Source organism: Hyposmocoma kahamanoa, unplaced genomic scaffold (assembly GCF_003589595.1).
Source record: "Hyposmocoma kahamanoa isolate Upper Pololo Valley unplaced genomic scaffold, ASM358959v1 81, whole genome shotgun sequence".
NCBI lineage: Eukaryota > Metazoa > Arthropoda > Insecta > Lepidoptera > Cosmopterigidae > Hyposmocoma > Hyposmocoma kahamanoa.
The window spans coordinates 10,582,420-10,601,948 of record NW_020654080.1 but is presented as its reverse complement, the minus strand read 5'-3'; the positions used below and the strand labels follow the sequence as shown (position 1 = coordinate 10,601,948).

The 19,529-nt window shown below is 34.8% G+C and overlaps 1 protein-coding gene across 3 annotated transcripts in view; it reads left to right on the top strand.

Moving 5' to 3' along the window:
• The window catches only part of LOC113234122 (heparan sulfate 2-O-sulfotransferase pipe), a 129,084-nt gene that overhangs the window by 57,810 nt on the left and 51,745 nt on the right, over positions 1 to 19,529 (top strand). For all 3 annotated transcript variants that reach the window (XM_026469382.1, XM_026469381.1, XM_026469383.1), the window contains one exon: positions 4,513 to 4,649. In XM_026469382.1, the coding sequence (XP_026325167.1) occupies positions 4,513 to 4,649 (137 nt within the window). The remainder of the gene's footprint in view (positions 1 to 4,512; positions 4,650 to 19,529) is intronic.

Sequence of the window (19,529 nt, the reverse complement as noted above, 5' to 3'; positions counted from 1 at the left end):
CAAGGTGACGGGTGCAGCGGCGGTGCTCCTCGAAACTTTGGGGTTGTAGCTCCGAGTACCCTTGTTATACGATATTCAAACAATTAAAACATGGTAGTTTGGTATTATGTAACAAAACAAAAACTTAGAATTATGCCATGGACACGTTTCGTCCGACTTAGGGAAAGGCAAAAGCGAAAGGACAATTAGCACTAACCCATTCACATGTCAGTGTAGGTTGTCATAATGGATCATAAGACACGGTAATTAAATTACATACTCACCTTAGAAAACAAGGTACGTTTTGCAAGACAAACTACAAACTGTAAATTAAATTTGTATTTATTTGATATTTAATTATTTTTTGTGAAATTACTCCACTAGTGTGTAATAATTATTATTACAAAGATCGAACACTTCGAAAAAATTCCCTCGACACAAAATTAAATACAATTAATGGCGACATCTCCAGGCAGGGCAGGTAACTGTAAAGTTACCTAAATGGGTGACGAAATACTTTTATAGAGGTCTCATAGTTGGCGCTACGTCTAAAACGTCGTTGAAAACCAAATACGAAGATCCGACAAACAAGCAATAAAAAAATTCGTTCCGTACCTTAAGTTGGTATATAGCATGGTTTGCTAGAAGACGTTGGTTCGAATCCGGCCGGATATAGGGAATTTTTTCTAAGTGCTCGTTGAATTAATAACTGTAGAAATTGTAAAATTCTTGCTTTTATACCAACGTACTTGTACTAATACAGTCAAAATAAGATGACAGACACCAAATGCACTAGAAACAAATAAAAGCTACATTTTTCAGATGCAGATGTAACTTTATTACACCAAGTGTGTGATATATAGGCTATAATACAATTGCTTTAATTATGAATGCAACGATTTTCTATGGTACAAAGAACAATTCCTTCGATCTGCATTTTTTTATTGTCGCGCACTAGGGGAACCCTGTGTCGCGAATGTCATGGTCACATAGACAACCACAAATTACACCCAAACTCACGAGAGAAATAAATGTAGGCCATACAAAAATTTCTCCCGGCCCGAGAATCGAACCCAAGACCACTGCGTGGCAGACCAGCATGATAACCGTTCGGCCACGAAGGCAGTAAATTGATATAAAATTAATATCATGATAGTAAAACATCATGATATTCAATAAAAAATAAATATTGCAAATATATAGTTCTTTCCAAAAGCCTTCTTTCTAACTCCTCTCAAGCGGATCTAGGCAAGAATTAACTGTTTGTACTTGGCTTAACTTAATTGGTGGATGACTTAGTGGGAGAACAGTTACTACCCGATTGAGAAGTTGTATGAGATTTTTCAAGTAGACATAGAAATGAGACTCCAGTGAGTGTTATAAATAATATTATAAGATCTTTCACTATAAATTCAAACAAAACAAAACCACGTCTGTTCTAGTCAAAGATGCTTTTCGTAATGGCGGCCGCCCGTTAACGTTCCGTCAACAATATCGATTTATTTATTATTTAGATAAAACTAGTTTTTATTGAAACAAGGTAAATTTTCTAACAAAATAAAATAACTTATTGTCACGATTCGCTAACAGTTGGCAGTTTCAATTATTAAGGGTGCGTACAGATCTGGCGAATGCGCCACGAAATCGCTGCACGCGCGCTGCACGAGTGCTGCGTTTTGAATTGCACGTAAGTAAATATCTATTAATATTTGTGTCAGTATAATATGGAAAGAAGAGTGCTCAACGTAAAATTTAAAGATAAAGTAAAACTAACTACAATTAAAAGGAAATTAAAGACTGAAAAAGTCACAAACTGCCGTTGGACGGTACGTATGATGAGAGAAAAAATTGATAAGTGGGCATTCGCCAGATCTGTACGCACCCTAAGGCGACATGTACCTATAAACACATGTTTGAACCAAATATTGATGAAACTGAACTGGCTGAGGCAAAGGTTCTGGAAGGGGCACAGATACAGGTGGTAATGGTACATATTTGTGGGGACCCATCTGCAACTGTGGTCCTTTGTGGGGTATGGAACTCTTTTTTGTTGACACACCTTCTATTGTAGGTTTTCTGTGATTGTTCTGGATTTCATTTAAGTTTTTTGTGTTCTTTGTTAAAACAGCTGATAGAACTAATTATATTGTTTATCTCGTCACGACAAGTCATGTTATTTTTATTTTGCGGAAAAGAAAAGGCTCCTGTCTTTACACCTGAGTGTGGTCTCCGATCCGGCTCGAAGGACCACAATATGTAGCGGACTGTATCAATGGGATTCAGGTGTTATTGAAGAGTGAGCAAGACTATAGAAAATTCACACTGTTTATTTAAACATTGTACAGCAAATAGAAAACAAACAACTATAATAAAAAAAGACGTAAGTCAATGCCAAAAACAAATACATAGGAAATGAAACTATTTTTCCGGATTTAAATCACGTATATTTGTTTTTTCAGACAAACCGATTTCAGTCAACCGTGACCATGGGACCTGTAAAGGACCCGAAACGTCAGTTTGTTTGAAAAAACAAATATACGCTATTTAAATCCGGAAAAATAGTTTCATTTCTTCTGTGTAACAATCGCGAAAACCTAAGAACTCGATAAAAACAAATACATTTAAATTTAGAATTTCAATTTAAAACTGAACTGCTAAAAATACAATATAAAATTTATGTATGTTCAAAAAGATTTGTAGCGACCGCTCCGTTTCGCTATTTGATTTCTCAGTTAGCGGTCAAGGAAAAGAATCGTGACGAAATCTGTAATTGGAACAGTTTACGACATGTGAAGTCCCTAACCCGCATTGGGCCAACGTGGAGACGTATGGCCTAAACTAGGGTTTCTTGACCTGTGATCCATGGACTTCTAAGGGGTCTTAATATAATGCATTAACATAAAAATTGATATACAATTTGTTGTGAGTAAATAGGTACTGTGCCGCTTGACCTTAGTGACGATGCTGATCTCCTTCGTCGTCACCCCACCTTTTTATCACCTTTACTGGTTCCTGGGCATATACTTTTAAAATTTTGAATCGTTCTCGAATTCCTTTACCTTCTACTATTCTTACGATGGTTCGTTCCGTAATCACTCCCATCAAAATTCTCGAAGCGAAAGGACGTGTTAATTAATCATCATGTAAAACTCAACTTCACGTAATTGTACTGTTTTTAAAGCATTGCATATATATACGTATATAGATCCTCTTGGGGAAAGTGGCTGCTCTTTATAGTTTAGTACTAGTAGGCAGTGTTTTGAATTATTTGTTCCTTTTTATTGTGTTATTTTTGTTGCAGCCTTTCTTTCCCTTTTCTTTTCCTCTCATTTTCTACTTCTGATAAACTGATGTGAACTGAGCTCTTTTTTTAAGTTTTTTTGGAGTGAGCAAGACGCGCGACAATGCAACACGCGGACGTTTCTTCTTCTTCTTCGTCTGTTCTGAGGTCCGTGGGCTCTTTGAAATTTTGAAAGAGGTCCGCGACTAGAAAAGGGTTAAGATGCCTAAACCCTCTCCTTCTAAAGAGACTCGTGCTCAGTAACGCGATGTATAACGGGTTAATGATGATGATGATCATTGGCTTAACATTTGCTTGAGTTTATTAGCGGTGGCACATTTTTTGGTACTGCTACACCGGTCCAAATTTTTAAATTATACAGATACGTAAGAAAACAATAAGAAATAAATGCATGAGAAATGTATATCATTTGAGATGAAACTCGCATTACAGAGGCGTGACTAAAGGGAAATTACACACGTGAAGCTTACGGCGTCAGCTTTTTACAATTATTTGAATTCTTTGGGCAACTAATGGCTTAATATTTACGTATGTAATACCATTGCGAGACGTAGTTTTTTGTACTTGCATGCACATAGGTAAGCTAGGCTATACAATAGTTTTACCGCGTAATATGTTGGTTTAAATAAAAATTTTATTATTATTTCACACATCGGGTTTTCGCGATGGTTACACATAGGAAATTAAACTATTTTTCCGGATTTAAATCGCGTATGTTTGTTTTTCAAACAAACCGACGTTTCGGGCCCTTTACAGGTCCCATGGTAACGATTGACTGAGGTGGTACAGTCATCAACCAGTTATGTCTAATATTAATGCAAACCACCCTATTTTTTCACTATAGTTACAAAAGTTATTAATTAAATGCCTTATTTTTAATTTTACATGTTTACAAATTAACTTTTTTTTAAAAAAAATTAAAAAAAAAATTAGTTTTACAAAAACGACGTATTTTTATTGAATAAACCAGATGCTATATAAATGACGCAAACAAGTTTTTTCTTCATCCTATAAAGTTGTCAAAATTTAGATAGTACCCATTGCCAGTTCGCAGTCGATATGATATATTATGGTTAATTACGATGTAGAGCGTAAACAAAACAAAAGTTTGAAAGCAATTGCTGTCCGATCTAAGCTAACCTGAGCGTCCTCATTTGACGCTTTTATCGCGCATAAAAACAGTCAAGTTAGTGCGTCATAAATGTTTAACATAATACACTCTCTTGTTCTAGGACGAGCGAGTTGGTGGCGCTGGTAGCGGTATCTTGTACCTTGTTCCTGTTTCTACATACTCGCGACCTGAGTACCAAATTGCAGCGCATGCAAAGACTCAACGATGACGTCACGGCCTTCAACCACCTCACCGACAGTAAGTTCATTTGTTGTTGTCGCTTGCATTGACGACTGCCAAATTGGGAATAAGCGAACTTGTGAACACGGCACAGCCACCAGAGCTGCGAGTTCCGGTACAGTATACATGACGGCATCCTAGGTAGGTGTACATACAGTACCGTTACTCGGTACCAGAAATATATACGAAATACTTTTCTAGAATATCCTATGCAATATTTTGTAGCAATTACAAACACTTATTTACACAATTCCTCTATTCTCGATTGGGTTAAAATCTGTCTAAAATATAACATAAAACAGGGCTATTTAATAAATACTAGCGACCTCGCAGGGCTCTATTATCAACATCATAAACAATAATTTTTGATCCACGACTTTTTACAAAACAATAAATTATCTAATATAAATTTTTAAGTTTTGGTTGTACTATCTGACACTTTTGAGATTCTTATCTGGTAGTAAGGTAATAAGTTTAATCCTGCAAGCAAGGACCCCGACGACCCCCACCGCCGCAGGTTCTGCATTTTGTACAGAGTTATCACCGTTTTGAGCGTTTTATTTTTAAATATTTTTATTTTGTAGGAAAGTAAAATGTTAAAAGCATGGAGCAGAAGTTGTTGTCTATGATGTCCAGCGTAACGGTGTTTTCACACGTCTCGTTACAAAAAGCTGAGTGGGGATAATTTTGGTATCATTTTAAATGTAGATACTTTTGTGAGATACTTTTATTTTGTGTTTTATCTAAGGCTATTTAATTTTTTTCTTATCATTCATACTGTTAATATACGGTTACCAAATAAACTTTTTTTCTTTCTTTCTCGTAATATAGTCATGTGAAGTTGTTAGAATTTTACAAATAACTCTGTATCTGATTTTCAAGAACCATATTTTTACTTGTTACACAGTCGTATTCAAAACACGTTAAATTTTATTGTTCAGAAGACATAAAACTTTCTACTTATTAAAACAATCACGTGACAACACTGGACTGCAGATTCGTTGATTTTGCGCGCCAGATATGACTCAGCTTTTTAAAGAAAAGTTCCTGATGAAGTAAATGTTTTTGAGATTGGTCTATCTAGAAAGCCAACGACATGTACTGTAAGAAATTGTCCATAATATTCCATTTATTACTTCAGTGAATAAGAAAGTTTAACGAACGATAAACTATAATAGATCGCGGCATCATGGCACATGCATGACGCTATCATAAGATTATGGAGATAGCGTTCATGATACGTTGCACTTTTGAAAAAAACACAATTAACACTTGAAATTAGAGGTTGCACGGTACTGACGGGCCGTGAAATGAGGAACATGTTTGAGGCGCATTAATTAAGCTGCCCGTTCACCCGCGCCTAGATTACGCACCCAGATTGTAAGGAATGAAGACACGCGATTTTTATTACCTATCAAAACGTTGGATTAATTCTTAGACACAAATACGACATCTATGTTCTTATATTAGAAAGTAAAGAAAAGAAAGAAAGAAAATACATTTGTTTGCAGACCTCAAATGACAGCACACAAGAAAAAAAAGAAACAGTAATAAACAACATAGAAAAAAAAGAAAAAGAAAAATATAAAAAAAAACTTCATTAAAAAATACTTACACAAGACTCAAATAAATAATTACAAAATAAAACCACAAATAAAACGAAATACCAAATTAAACCACAGATGAATACGCAGATAGATCGTAAAAAATATATAAATTCAAATGAAGATACAATTCCATCGTGCTTTTAATTACAATTCTGAAATAACGTCTTTTATTGAGACCGTTCTATTTAGAAAACAGGAGCTTCTATTTCATCGAATCGCAGTGCACGTCACTGTAATGAATATAACAAATAAAATAAAAATAGAACTTGTATTTCTCGTATTCTCTCGCCGACATATAGAGTGTCGGATTTAATTTAGCACGCGTCGCTGTCCCTGTAAGTGCATACATGCATCACACGAGACGGCTGCCGGCTTTTGCACTTTCACTACCCACGAAAAAATAATTTCATGGCATCTGCGTCTCTACGGATACCGTTCACTGCTCTCCGTTTTTTACCCGAGCCCTGGGAAAAGCCCGTTCCATTTAATTCGATCAATAGTTTTTCGAATTGTCTCCGTTCCGTGCTGCCGACTTGCCTCTGCTTCAATAAATCGATTGTCTTGGTTCAATTGCTCGATCGTGGTTATTTTCTGCAAATTGAAAACGGGGTTCGAGGTTGCCCGCAGGTGGAGAGTTTTATTATTTTTTGTAATTTCTATTCCATTGCATTGATAATAATAGTAGTGAGATTGCTTTGACGTTGTTACTGTTAGTTACATTAAATTCACCTTCAAATGAATAATAATAATAAATTCAAAATTAATATTCTAGGCCTTGGGAGAGGCGAGAGTCTAAAATAGATAATAATTGAAATAATAAAATCGTTTATTTATCTCAACACATTAATAAGTAACAAGTCTGAAAATTATTTAAAAAAGAAACAAAACTCGACTGTAAAAGTATTTAGCTGCAAAGATAACAAAAAATATTCACCCTCACTATATTGATTATTTTTTATAGCCTATGACACTCCCGCAAACAACACGAATCCAAAGACATCTCATATGTCAAAATCAATCAAGCCGTTTAGGATGTACAGCGTGACAAAGAAATGGACATACATACACTTGAAAAACATAACCCTTCCGCAGTCGGGTAAAAATAAATATAAGCTATACACAGTGTTTAGTAGCAACAGTGGTGGTGTGAGAAAAAAAGGCCAAAGAAATTATTAGTTAGTTCATATACTTATAATTAGAGGTGGGCGTTTAAACGAAAAGCACTTAAAAAGTTTGCTTTTAGCGTAAAATTAAGCGTAAGCGTTGGTCTGTTCAACAATTTGATTTTTTACAACGTGCTTATGTTTCAAGACCCGCCGTCTATGTTTCCTAAACAAATTAATTCATCAATGTGAATAATAATTATATAAATAAAAAAAAAATCTCATGTTTTACAAACAAAGTTACTTATCTTAAATCCTTTAGTGGTCTACTCTTGCTTTTCGCTATCAAGACAACGTTGCAAAATTTTTTTAACATAAAGTCTTTGCGCTTAAATATTTTTCTGAACGATTTTGTAAGTTTCAAACTAAGAGTCGTATTCCAGAATTCTACTCAGTACTCAAGTCAGGACTTGAGTATGATTTAAAGCACTACAAATTATACTCAAGTCTTTGCCATTAGGATCGTATTTCCAGCGCTTGGAATCATATTCAAGTCCTGACTTGAGCATTGAGTAGAGTTCTGGAATACGATCCTTAAAAGCGTTTAAGTAAAAAGCGTTTAGAAAAGCACGCTTTTGAAAAAACCAAACCGTTTTGACGTTTAAAAAAATAAGCAGTTTTTCCCATCTCTACTTATAATGAGACACGCTGTTATTAAAGAATGATTTTACAGTTTTGCAAACACTGTCTATCTACGTGGTGCTGGCGAAATTATAGCTCATGTGTGGTAATTAAAAATAAGAATATTTGTAAGTTGGTTTGTAATTCACAAACTGTGTCATAGCATTCAGCTTTGCAACACAAATTATACACATCGGAACCACAAGCTAATAAGGTTTGGTGGTATGTTAGCATGCCGCTATGCAGCAACCGCAGCCGTTGCCGCGCGTCTGTGAACGGACATCGGCAGGAGCTGCGCACGCGCGCTGAGACGCGCCACTTCCTTATTGTCTGCTCTCGATTGCTTTTGATGATTGGACACGGCCAGTGCGAGTCAAGTACATACATGGAAATTGTATCTTATCTATGAAATTACCATTATTATACTTCAAGAAACTTAAGGCTATCGTTCTAAAGTGGTTTATGTCTTGCCATACACAGTCTCGGAGCCAATATTATAGTCTGCGATCAATGTCAACGGTGTAACGATAATCCGATAATTTGCTTTCCCAAGGCGCAAACCGCGGCTGAAAATCCACTTTCAAACCTTTAGTTTTTCCTCAGTGGAAAAGAATGGAAAAGCGTTTGAATTTTGACGAAGCTTATAATAAAAGCTCGAGTTTTGACTTTATTTTTTTTTCTCGTTATTTTTAACTAGCTTCAGAAAAAGGAGGAGGTTCTCTATCCGACTGTATTTTTTTGTGTGTGTATGTAATGCGATTAGTTTTGTGAACCTATTTCGGTAACTATTTTTTGTTGGAAAGCACCTCTTTCTGATCCCATACAAATTTGAAGAAAATATTTCACCTCTTAAGGCTGACAAAATACGGGATGATTCCGGTTTATTGGATTTCACCCACATTTCTTTAACCCATTTTAATAAAACTCCGTAAATGTATGTGGTTTCACATACTTTTGAGGTGGTTTTTTTTTATAAAACATTATAATTATTGTATCTTAAGATTCTTCGTCATATACCTACAGCATCGTTGTCGGTCACAAAGTGAACATTAGGATTCTTTATCGAATAATGTTACACCTAACACTTATCGCTCAAACATAGCAATTATTACTGATTGCCATGTTTGCCTCGAGGAGACCGTCGTGTGTTGTACCGGTGGATGGCCATGTTGGCAAATTGTCAGTTTTTGTGGCCTATAATTGTTGCATAACATAACATAATAATGTTAACGAACTCGGTCACGGGAGACCACATGAGGGAAAAGTTCGTACACATAATGTCGGTAGGGAGGGTCGCCATAATGAAAACTTATGTAGGGTACTAAATATTTACTAATATGCATTTAAAAAGTACAAACAGCAGTTAAAACTAAGTGTTTTTTGAAATACTGCACATGGATTTAACAAGTCATTAAATAAAATGCTGTGATAGTTTTTTTGTTTAATTTTAAATACCTAATTTTTTTTTATGATGCAAAGTGATAGGACGAACAAGTCGTGCGCAGAGCATTCAATCGCAAAGATCTGAGAAGTACTGACAGTACTAAGTTGAAATGTCTCATGTGTCTGTATTGTCCCCCAATTAATAATTTATAATAATAGCTAACTTTAGCTAAAGTAAGTAACTAAGTAATTAATATAAACTAAGCAAATATTTATTTTGTCTCACACATTTTGTGAATTTGTCTGAGCCGCTTTTTCGGGGTTAATGCCATTAAAAGTTAGAAAGTTTTTCATAACTGTGTATTAATTGTCGTTCTGGAAACGCAATGGCAATATTATTGTGGTGCACGATTATAATAACTCTAAGGAATGCAATACTTAGAGTTCCAGAAGTTCATTTCGTCACTTAGTACACGATCTTGAAATTTTAGTTATTGAACCTAAATCCAATAACTTTTTGTTTTTTGAAATATTAATAATAAATAGGAAATGAAACTATTTTTCCGGATTTAAATCGAGTATATTTATTTTTTCAAACAAACCTTTGGTTTGGTTTGTTTTTTCAACAAATATACGTGATTTAAATCCGGAAAAATAGTTTCATTTCCTATGTGTAACAATCGCAAAAACCTCGATATTAATAATAAAGTTTATTGTTTTCTCTACAAAAACATATTAAGCAAGAAACAGTTTACACGTTGAGTTCAAGTGCTCAATCGCTTAAGTACTTCAATCGGATGCTTATCTTTGACTCCTCTTTGGACCTCTTTGCATGCTCGGAAGCCCATTTTACGGTTTCCGCGGGACGATATCTCGAGTCATTGACCATATACAGTAGCATCACATAAGTATTGTGCATCCCGAATAATTAACACTATGTTAATGTTTTAAAATTTTATTGTTAATAATGTACTTGCGATATGTCCAATTCCATGATTTGTTATTTTTATCTAATTTTTTATTCAGTTTGTTTTATGCAATATATAAAATTCAATGATTTGTAAATTTTCATTCAATTTATTTTGTATCAATTCTTTATTAAATATGATTACATTATTATTTCAATATATGATATTAGCTTAAGAATTACTATTGTGTTTGGATATTAATCTGTAAGCAATATGTAATATAATAAATAAATAAATCGCGCCAAATGCCAAAGGACAAACCAAAACTAAACCAAATATAAAACGCTGTCAATGTGGCACGTTGTGTACATTTGATACCGCGCTAATATTTTAACGTTTCAACTGCATATGTATCGTTGAGGAAACGTATTTACCTTTAACAGACCAACGTTTCAACTTTTATGTCACAGGAAGAACCAAAACTAAACCAAATATAAAACGCTTTCAATGTGGCACGTTGTGTACATTTGCTATCGCGCTACAGGTAAGCATCATTTTTCGGGAGATTGATAGATCTAGACTAAGTATAAAAATACCTGTGCGTCAGGCCACCACTTCTCAGAAATACAAGTTAATTACATAAGATATTTGTATCATTACTACCATTCACGACCAATATTGTTAAGACACTATTCCAGATAATTTTCAAATAATCTTAAAAAGTAAAATTAATCACGTGTAGATGTACCTATAATAACGGGTGATAGTTTACTTGAGAGTTGTAATATCACTTAATACAATATACGTACATAATAGACATAATAAAAAATTGTTCCATTCACAACACTACGATGTTTAGTTTCTTGGGTAAACTTAAATGCTAAATAGTCGATTGTGTTGATGTTTCTGAGCCATGAATTAAATTGATACCTTCGCCAAACCGCCCCGTATAGATAGCCTCGTTGAAGCGCCCACAGTTAATACCGTTACCTAGCGCAGTACACAGTTCGCAATTACTGTCTCTCGTACGATATGAGTTTGCACTCAATAATTTACCATTAATATCAACAAGAACATAAATTATATTCTCAGGAAGTATATAAAACTAAATTGCATTGCAGCTTTGAGGGCGACCGCATAGAGTGCCTTTAGTGTGATCTGATTCATAAGGGGCGCCTCCAATGTTTAAACTACTGATTTGGTTTCACGTACTACCTTCTCACTTTCTGTTTTTCGCTTCCTCCATTGACATCTATACATAATATACAAAAAAATAAGGAATAATTTGCTTTTTTTCCGGAAAATAATATAGAAGGCACGGCGACGACATGATCTCGTCGCGTGACTAAAAGACTGCTTTAGTGACGTACGGGTATATATGGAATTTGCGCCGATTACTTATCACAGTCCATTTATTTTCTGCCTTTATTTTCTAAACAAATTAATAAGTTACACATGACTTACGTATATTAGAATGAATAATACTAACAACCTATGGTGGAACCGCCGTCGACTTTGACGTTAAGCGTTTTGTAGGCAAAATACAGGAGAAGGTGCCAACTGTCAGGGTCATTGTGTCTGGCGCAATTTTGAAGAGCAAGGGAGAAAGCATTAGTGATGAAGATTCTAGCACCTTGTGGAATCCTTTTTATTATTGGTGCATGGCGTTTGGAGGCACTGAGTAATATGTGGAGTGGAGTAAGTTGTGCTGATGGTATGGTAGGTGATAACGGGAAAGATGGATTGGCTAGAGTAAATGAAACGGTGTTTACTTTACCATGATGGATGTGCAGGCCTTTCAGAGTGTGGATGTGCGGCAAACCATGCACACTGTGGCCACTGTAGCGTCTTTCGGACTTATTGTGTAGTAGCAATAGAGCTCTTTGTGAGAGTTCGTCCACGAAAGTGCTGGCACCTTACCTATTTCTGCCGCCAAGTAGTAATGTCAGCATCACTTCGTTCCGGTTTTGAAGGGTAAGCGTTGTGGTAAAATTACAGACACATGGGACTTGTTAACTTATGTACCACGTTGACGGGCGCAGTGGCAGTGCCCCTACGATCTTTGCGATTTAAAGCTCTGAATGTCACTGCGACTGTTATGGACAGGCGTGTAACTTACCATCAGGCGCGCGACTTGTTCGTCCCGTCACTTGATATTATATAATAACAAAAACATACTGAAATAAGGCTATATGAATAAATGTATCATTCACAATATTACGAAACCATATAAAGGCACAGACTTTCTAAGACGGCACATTACTTGTATTATGAAATTATTCCGCCTCCGCATTGTGTCTGCCTTCTTTTATCTCAGACCATAATAAAAATTATAGACTTTCATAACAGAGTAGTGCAATTATTAGGTACTAAGGAATAAATTGGTGATCTTACTCAATAGACAATGTTACTAGAAAAAAATCGACTAATTTTTTCATAAACAAAAACTTACTTAACAATAGGGTGTTACCACACTAATAAGGAAAACCTTTATATCCGAGCAATAAGAGTGAAAAACTCATTTCGCGGTTCCTTGTCTTGATTTAAAAAATATTTTAGTGTTATTACTTACCAGGTGAAATGTGGTCAGACATTTTTGTTACACACTTTATGTATAGAGTTGTGCTGTGTGATAAACTACTGACGACGGTGCGAACAAGCCGTGCGCCTGATGGTAAGCAACACGCAGCATAGCAGTTGCAGCGCCACGCAGAGCCATACATTACAAAAATCTGAGGGACACAGCCACTGCGTCTGTTACCCTGAGATATAAGTTGACAAGTCCCATCTGCCTGTGATTTCACCAGCACTCTTACCCTTCAAAACTGGAACCTAGTAATATTCTTATTACTGCTTGGTTGCAGAAATAAGTAAGGTGGCAGTACTTCCATGTGTGAACTCTTTCACAAGGACCTCTACCTCTACTGATTGAACTGGATTAACCGAGCCTTTGATATGCTGGCATTTATTTTTTATGTCAGGTATGTTCATAAGTAATATACATGCATACTTGCATTCAAAAGTAAGTTATTTTACACAGTGTCAACATAAATACATACATTTTGAAATTTGGCTATAACTGTTTTGTAACGTAAAATGTTGGTATAAACGCACACACATGCACGCTCATGCGCGCGCACACACACTCACGCGCGGGTTTGGTATCATATTGTTTTTGTCATAAAATAAAAATATAATCTTTATTTAATTAAACGATGACGCCAGAGGACTGTCTGAGATGATGAGTCGCGTTTCTTTAAACACGGTTCTGGCAGAATACCAGGGTCGTGAGAAACTGCGGCATTTAAGCTGAGCTAGCGCCTTTTCAGTGCCATGAGTTCCAAAACTATTTACTTTAATTAGTTATATGTGTAGTTATACGTTGCTTTTGTTAAAAAAATAATAAAAAATAATAATTATGGTGTTGGTTTAAGTGGATCCTGTCATGGAAGTGAATAAAGTTTTTATCTATGTATCTATCTATCTACATACATATATGTTTAATTATTGTGTAGTAAAATTCACTAAGCAAATAAAAAAAACATAAACAATAAAAGTTCAAAGAAATTATTCGGGGTAAAAAAATGATTATTTAGTATAATATAATAATATAATAACGCGCACACTCAACATAGCCCCTCACTAGGGAAACCCTGTATCGCGGGTGCCATGGACACACACATAGACAACCACAAATTACACCCAAACTCACGAGAGAAATAAATGTAGGCCATACAAATATTTCTCTCGACCCGGGAATCGAACCTGGGACCTCCACGTGGCAGTCCGCCATGGTAACCGTTCGGCCACAGAGGCAGTTAAGCAAAACTACAATTTTAAATTAAATAGCGATTATATTTTTATCTCTAAATCTGACCGAGAACATAGTATTAGCCAGCATTATTACAATTGCGATACATTTGTTCACGTCAAGAATATACCAGGCTGGCAGGAGCATAAAGAGTTGGACTGGAAAATAAACAATGAATAGGAAATAGCGCAGAATATTGTTCGAATAGCGGAGGAGCGCCGCGGGCGGACAGGTAAGCGCCCGAACAGCCTTTGTATTAGAAATGCAAAGATCTCAGCTATTTATGATACCCGTCTACATTATAGATTGTCCATAGCGATAGTCCATTTCTAATATACTAGTGTTTTAACACAATGCTTTACTTAGCATTTGTCGTGGTTTTAAGTATTTATGTAAACAATGATCTAAGATGCCATCTCGAGTATTTCAACTGGAAGTCAGCTAAGCGATCACAAAAGCGTCCGATATATTTAGCGCTATAATGCGCTGTCAATACGCTGTACGAGTCCTAAACATACTGTATAGAGTTTGTACAAAGTGTTGTCGGAAATTACGTTCTGTTATGGAAAAGTTACATTTTTGTTTTTTTTAATCTAATATTCTAAGTGTAAGCGGTGTAATTCTTTGTATACTGATTTCATTTTAGGAAATGAAACTATTTTACCGGATTTAAATCGCGTATAATTGTTTTTTCAGACAAATCTACGTTTCGGGCCCTTTATAGGTTCCATGGTCACGGTGATTACATTTTGTTTGCACCATCTCTGAGTTACTTTATTGTCTAATTTGATTACAAAAACAAATATAATTAAATTTTATAAATGTCGTTGTTCTTAAGAGTTACGAAAACTGCCTTAAAAAAAAGTTATTTGCAAATTACGCGTGAGGTTCACAATATAGGAAAAATGTAACACTATTCGTATTTGCTTCCTTTAGTAGGTATATCTTTGCATTTGTTTAATTTAGTCGCACTTAATTTGTTCTTTCTTAATTGAAATTTATTGGTATTGGGTTTAAATCAGACGAGAAAATGTCTTCGAATGTAAGGATGCGTTGTTGGTCGTCTTATCTTGATAATCTACAGATATTTCTACTAAATAACTTCGATCACGTTACATTTAACTTTCTATGAAACACCCCTCATTTTAATCTAAGAATAGTGCCTCCGGTGCCTCCCGTCAAGCCGCAGTCATCACAGTACCTACGTACTTATTTGAAACAAAGTCTTTTAGATTATATAGTCCTTCAATCTAAGAGAAAGCAAGCTTTCTAAGTGAATGGAACCAGCAATTTAATCACAAATCCAGGGCTTGTCTTCAGCAAAACAGATTACTACAAATGGTATTAGAATGGAATGGATGGAATGGATTACTACAAGTGGAAATCGACTTTGACTTCTGCTTCAATATAACAATACAATTGTGTTCAATCTTCATATACTAAAATTTGTCTATACTTATTTCAGCGAATGAATTAAATATCGTTTACTATAACTTAAAAATTATAATAACAACACACAACTATATCACAGAATAAGTTAATGTACAACATGCGGCCCTATGGTTAAATAGTAATTTCTCTCAGATTACAACATTATGCAATAAGGAAAAAAAATGAAGTAAACGAAACTTAGGAGTTAAGGATATGTTTTTTAACACCTATTCATTTGGTATATAGATTTCAAATTTGCTCATAATCTGCCATGCTATCTGACAATTGCATTACATGTACATAAATGTAAGTATCCATATAATTACGATGTACTTATTGTGCATAAGTTAATTAATAATTATTAACGTATTCGCGTTAATCATCGTAGACATTTTACAAGCCGCATTATAATATTGCGAAGTCATTATAATTATTTTTAATTGCTTGAACACCCAATATCATCATTTAAAAACTACGGTAGTTCAAGCGTGTCCTAACATGGTTCTTGACAGTCTATGGTTGTACACTATATACTTATAAACTGAAGTAGAGGCGTGTGCAGAATGAGCAAAAAAAATGTGATAGACTGAAGAAAACAGGTATAAGTAATCGCGTGTTTTTTAATATCCTTTTTAAAACAAAAATCGGGACGAAGAACTCGTGCGCCTGATGGTAGGGTACATGCCCGTTCATAACAGTTGCAGTGCCACTCAGAACTTTAAAGGTATGAAGGGCGCTGCCATCGCGCCCGTCACCCTGAGACATAAGTTGACAAGTCCCATGTGCCTGTGATTTTGCCAACACCCTTACCCTTCAAAACCGGAACGCAATAATGCTGACATTAGTGCTTTGCGGCAGAAATAAGTAAGGCTTTAAAGTCATTGTGCAAAGGATTTTCCTACATCCTTCCAATACCGTTAGCCCGTGTCTAAATGTGATATGTAGCTTAGTGATAAATGAGTTGCTAAGTGTAACAGTGTTGCTCGATCAGCGCCAGAGAGTGGCTTATGTGGCGCGCAAATGCAGTGGTGAATAAATCACAATGATTTATGGCTTGGAGAGCGATACACTTTTCAGTTAGATAGATCTCGCTATACTGAGCCATGCGCTTTAACACTAAGAGCGAAGATCCAGCTATATTCATCTGTCAAAACTAAAAAACTCACCCTTGGTGTAATAATAAGGCGACATCTGCAAAATCACGATTTTTTGGGAGAGACGTAAAGATTCTACGAACGAAATTCGTCGATAAGTTTTTATGCCTGAATACGAGTCATAAAAATTTCACATGTATATAATTTGTTTCTAGTACTTTGTATTATTTTATGCTGTTTGTGTGATAAAAGTGCTTTTGACGTATGATCATATGTGGCTTTATTATACCAAGGGTATTAAAAGTACAGAAGTAAATATTGTCATCAAAGATTTTTGTGATTTTAGATAGATAAAAGCTGTTCAATTCCATAAAAAAATCCTTACTAAAATCATCTAAGGTAACATAAACTCAATAGATAAATAAAAAGACATCAGTGTCGTTAAATGGTAACATTAAACAAGATGTCGATTTGAAAGTTATTTTGTAGATAAAGTGCAGGTTAAACATAAGTATTGGGGTTGCCCTCGACACTGGCAATTTGTCAGCCCCCATTTACGTTGAACATTAATTCCAGAGGCGCGAGAAATATTACTACGCTTAGTGAAATAATCGAATATTTGTGTAGTCTCAGGTTTCCCGACGATTAGAAAGCTCAAAAAATTGAATGAATGGATTAAGATCCATTCATTCAACTTAACGCGAATCATGTGATTATTTTTATTAATTACATAATATTTAGTTAACATATAAATTTATTTATCCAATTAGCTCCAATTTTCTCAAATAACTTGAAAAAATCGTAAAAAAGAGTATAACTAATCTTACCTTTTGCCAACACAACATCCATAAACCACACTTATCTTAAAATCAAACCTCATCCAACATAATTCCTGCTGGCTTAATAAACAACTACATAAGTTATACATAAAATAAATTCTTAACAACGACTTAAACATATGAAAGGTATTTAGAATAAACATTAGTGCGGAGAACTCCGTCCCATTGTATTGAAAGGGCGGTCGTTGACTCCTTGAGCCTCCTCGGCCCTCTGAGCCCTCCCAGGGGACACGGAAGGTTCGTGACTGAGATACAAGTCCCTCCGGCCTCTATTGTGGTGCCTAGATCACTCCTTACGAGGGATCGAAGAACGTTTGAATAAGATAGACCTTTTAATGTTAAGGTATTTTAAATTGTTCAAATAAGGTTGTATAACGTACTTAGTTTTGTTTGAATGGTTTTTACTTACACGAATTACACACGTCCTGTCACTCTTTGATTGTGTCTTCTCACTTCTCCCTGAGGCAAATCACGATAATAAGTTGTGTAGCTAATATAGCGTTAGCATATTCATAATACAGGTAACTAATTTAGTTTACAAATACGTACGTATTTGATTTTGAAGATAATTTAACAACAAAGTTGTATATTTAGTAGAGGAGACATATTTGTGTACAATGTTCATATTTGTTCTGGTTTTTATACTGTAAAACCTGAAAGTACTACTGCAAAAACAAGTAAAAGACATTTTTCGCCATTAATGTTATTAGTTATTATTATTATACATTAATATATTAGTTGGAAATAAAATAAAAATAAATAAATAAAATAGGCTTTATTTGACATGCACAAATTTCAAACGAAACAACAAAAAATTAATAAAAATAAATTCAATTAAAATAAAAAATAAAGCGCATTAGTAGAGGCCTGTGTCCAGCCTATGTATAGGCTGATGACGCTTAGTTATTATTATTAGTAATAGTATTTGTTAATGTAATAATAATATTAAACTATTATTATGGGTAGTATTAGTTATCGTAATTTCTTTAGTTTAATTTTTATCTTTTAATTTTTTTTCTAAAAAGAAGCGCGTTATGCTGAGCGATGAATGTAGCCACCTACGCATAAACCCGTTAAAGTTGTTGCAGTAGGTAGGTTACATTTAAGAATCACTAAGAATTATTTTCTTTTGGATAATAAATGAAAAAAAAAAGCTTTGATTCGCGCAGTACTAAGTACACCAAAAATATCGTTTGCTTTTGTTTACTTAAATGCTGAAAATTACTAAAATGTATATGGCACAGTTATTGCAAAAAAGAACAAAAACGTAAAAAACGTAGAAATTGGCGTAGCAAGAAACGGCCGATTTTTTATTATTTATTGGGCACGACACTGTTACAAAACGACGTGAAGAATTACATAAAAGCGATGGTAAGTTTGGCATAGATATGCAAGAAATAAGGCGATAATTGATGTTTATTTAAATGGCATACAGCATTCGTGTCATCGCCTTCTTTTGGAATCTTTTGTTTTTTCGTAATATTAAATAAATCTCTTTCCATTTTTGTCCGTCATATTACATCAACATTGTAAATCAACTTTGGGATAATCGCCGCTATGGCGATTGAATTGGCGTATTGCACTGAAACTGCAATATGGGAAGGCTACTGTTGTGCCTCTCCACCTACACCAACGAAAATATAATAAATATATCGTGGTTATAAGTAGGTACTACCGAAGTCTCATGTCAGAAAGTATAGAAGAAAAAAAATTAGAACTATGATATTGTGTTTATTAATTTTTTTCTGATAAATATATCGTCACATACACACGCACACACACAAAATTTCTTTTAATTATTATTAAGGTTAATTACATATTTCCTCAATTACTAATACTTACAGCTAATACCACTAACATGACATCCTAGGAGTTGGGTGACTGAAGACCCATATTACAAGCTATGCTTATTTTGGGCTTCAGTCTCCCACAACACATTACTCTAAGCACATGTAATGATATGTATCTCTACTGTAATGTTCCTTTATTTTGTATTGTGGATATAAATAAAGAATTATTTTTTTCCGCGGTATTTGCAAAT